General features: G+C 51.0%; 1 protein-coding gene across 1 annotated transcript; it reads right to left on the bottom strand.

Moving 5' to 3' along the window:
• Nucleotides 1-393: 393 nt before the first annotated feature.
• On the bottom strand, nucleotides 394-1620 carry LOC112679920 (zinc transporter ZIP3-like). Its single transcript, XM_025549868.1, has one exon. The coding sequence runs from the start codon at nucleotides 1618-1620 to the stop codon at nucleotides 394-396; it is 1227 nt and encodes a 408-aa protein (XP_025405653.1).
• Nucleotides 1621-2908: the final 1288 nt, after the last annotated feature.

The raw sequence follows: 2908 nt of genomic DNA, 5'->3' as shown, positions 1-2908 counted from the left end.
AGCAAGAAAAATCAATAAATTATTATACTCGTATTATTTCTATTATTTTCAAAATCATTATTACTATCTATAACGCCTACAACTTAATATATATATATATTGTATGTCATAATGATTTTTATCCCGTAAATTCGTAAATAAAATACATGCATTATTAAATAAAAAAATATATAGTTTTCCGTTTTCACAGGGCCCCTTAAATGAGTGAAGCCCTAAGGCGGGCGCCAACTCCGCCTAATAGGTAATCCGGCACTGAGAATGGCGCAACAGTAAACTGTAGACGGCGAGACAATGAGATATTTTTATATTATAACACGGTAAAAACGCGAGATGGCCGCACGTGTAACATGTTGGATATTAATCAAATCAAATCGTGATGTCTACAAGTTGAAGCTACGCGATTCTCACGTGCAGCAGTGTTCTACAAAGCGTGTACTTACTGGCCATCTGCAGCGTAAACATGATGCCGAACCCGAGAATTATGGACAGCAAGTGCCATTGGCCCGGTTTCCTGTGCCTGGCCAGCACCTCGAAGAACACGACGTATAGCAGGGTGCCGGAGGCCACCCCTTGCAAGACGACGGACAGCGGCCCCGGGGAATCATCGTTGGTGTCGAAGTAAGAGAGCGCCATGCCGATGGAGATGCCGAATGGCGTGATGAACGCGAACGTCGCCACGTACGTGACGGTCACCCGCTTGCCGACGCGGGACCAGGCCAGCTCTTGGCCGATGCAGAACGCGATGACCAGCTTGTGCACGGCCACGGCCACGAACAGGTACCACGTGTCGTCGACGTTCTGCATCATCCCAATGGACAGGCCCTCGATTACCTCGTGGAACGACAGCGCCAACACGGCGAACAGGTGCCGGAACGACGGGCCGCTGTTAGCGTTCTCCGCGGTGGTCAGCGTGATGCTGCGCTCGCCGTCGCGCCTCTCGCGTGCCGGTGGCTCGATCACGATCACGGCCGCGTCCTGCACGGTAGCCGCGTTAGACCAACTGTCCTCGGTGTCGTTATGTGCCTCATCGGCCTTGCCCGCGGTGCCGGCCGCCTTCGGGTCGTCCGAGCCCTCGGCCTGCACGGCCCGGCCGCGACGTCTCAGGCTCATGGACCGGTGCAGCGCACGCACCCTGCGGCCCGTACCCGAGCGCTCGTGGCTGTCCGCGAACCGGTCCAGCGCCCAGTGCACCAACTCGTCCACAGCGAACACGGCAAAGAAACCCGCACAGAATATCAGGTCGCCCAAGTTCTCGATGACCGGGCCCTCTGGCAGCCGGCCCGCATGCTGCAGCTGCACCACATGGTCGCGCACCTCGGGCTGCAGATGGAGCAGCGTGGTGAACAGCAGCACGCCGCCGCCGAAGCACAGCAGCTTGGAGACAGCGGGTGAGACGCTCTCGTGCACTTGCCTTGCCGTGCGCGTGGCCGTGGCATTGGCGCGAAGGTTGGCCGTGGCGCGGGGCCGGATGCTGGCCGCGATTTCTTGGTCCCGGTCCCACATCTGAACCAGTTTCAATGGCACCAGGCCCAGCACGAACGAGCCCAGGCCCAGCACGATCACCGCCAACATCTTGACAATGGTCAATGGGTCCAACGCCGTCTGCTGCTGGTCGATCATTTTGTTATCGCGTGTTACGAAACACGTATACGTACACGCTGTATACGTCTCAGATCCCGGTCGCTACGGGCGCGCGCGTTTGAGTCGCTGAGAATCGATCGGTGCAACTCTTGCACGTACGAACGCGAACGTTGGTGGTCGCTGAGGTAATGAACGGTCCGGGCGGCGCGTGATGTCCGGTTCGATAGCAGTACCTGCCCTTCCCGCCACCGCCGACCGCCGCCACGGTTGCGATCCGTGTTTCACAAATGTATTCCTTCACTCTACCCCCCCCCCCCCCCCCCCCCCCCCCCCCCGCGCCCGCCCCCCACCCCCCGCACCTGTCCCCCCCCCCCCCCCCCCCCCCCCACAACCCCAGCTTCCGGAGATGCGTGCACTATGCTCGACGTTTTCGCGCCCCGAGTCTTGTACACGTTCCCTTGTTCCGAGTAATTCCACCTTCACTGGCTACAAGAATAATAAAGGCATACGATTGACTCATGCACGCCCCCCGGAGCGCCAGGGAGTAGGAGCGAGGGTATATTTACTCCCACTGTGCCGAGGGTCATATGTGTCGGACGGCGATTTTTTTCATTTTTTTTTTTTTTTCACTGTGATTCGTCGCGACCCTCATAACGGACACAACTGTTTACGAAGATTAAACATTTTTCAAAATCGATTTACGGATCTCGTATGTTTTATTGTACTCCTATAAAACCGAAATGCGCATCTAACATGGTTATTGTATTTCACTTATTTATTTTTTGAGTTTTCTATTACCTAAAACATTCTACGGGCGCGTGCGCGTGCATTGATTTATGTCGAAGACAACATATTTTTTAATTTTTATTTAAACCTATAGCCGAACGGAAACAGTTAATCTCAGTACTAATCGTCTGGCAAAGGTTAACCATTAAAATGTGTCGGTCATAAGACTCCATTTGTTATTCTTGCCGTCGTATTCCCAAATCGCATCATGTGCTATGTTTTTAGATGTTTATATATGAATGTATTATAATAATCTGTATATAACGTATAGTTCTCGTAATGTTTCGGGCTACGGAATACCATGGATATGTTTTACATTAATATTTTATGTTATTATATATATACTAACTGACCCAACAAACTTTTTTTTGTCATATACATTATTTCTAGAGAATATTTGGTTAGAAAAAAATAACTAATTTAATATAAGTGCGTAAGGATGTGATATATAAGTGGAAAAGATATGGAGTGCTGTGAACGGTGACGGAATATAAAAATGAAAAACCATCTCACATTTATTTTTTTAATAATTTATTGAAAT

Source organism: Sipha flava, unplaced genomic scaffold, assembly GCF_003268045.1.
Source record: "Sipha flava isolate LNK unplaced genomic scaffold, YSA_version1 170_pilon_pilon, whole genome shotgun sequence".
In the NCBI taxonomy this organism is placed as follows: Eukaryota; Metazoa; Arthropoda; class Insecta; order Hemiptera; family Aphididae; genus Sipha; species Sipha flava.
The sequence above is the reverse complement of the archived record's forward strand: the minus strand, read 5'-3'. Positions and strand labels throughout refer to the sequence as shown.

Coding starts and splice junctions, on each gene's coding strand:
- LOC112679920 (XM_025549868.1), bottom strand. CDS start 1,620: ATGATCGACCAGCAGCAGACGGCGTTGGACCCATTGACCATTGTCAAG.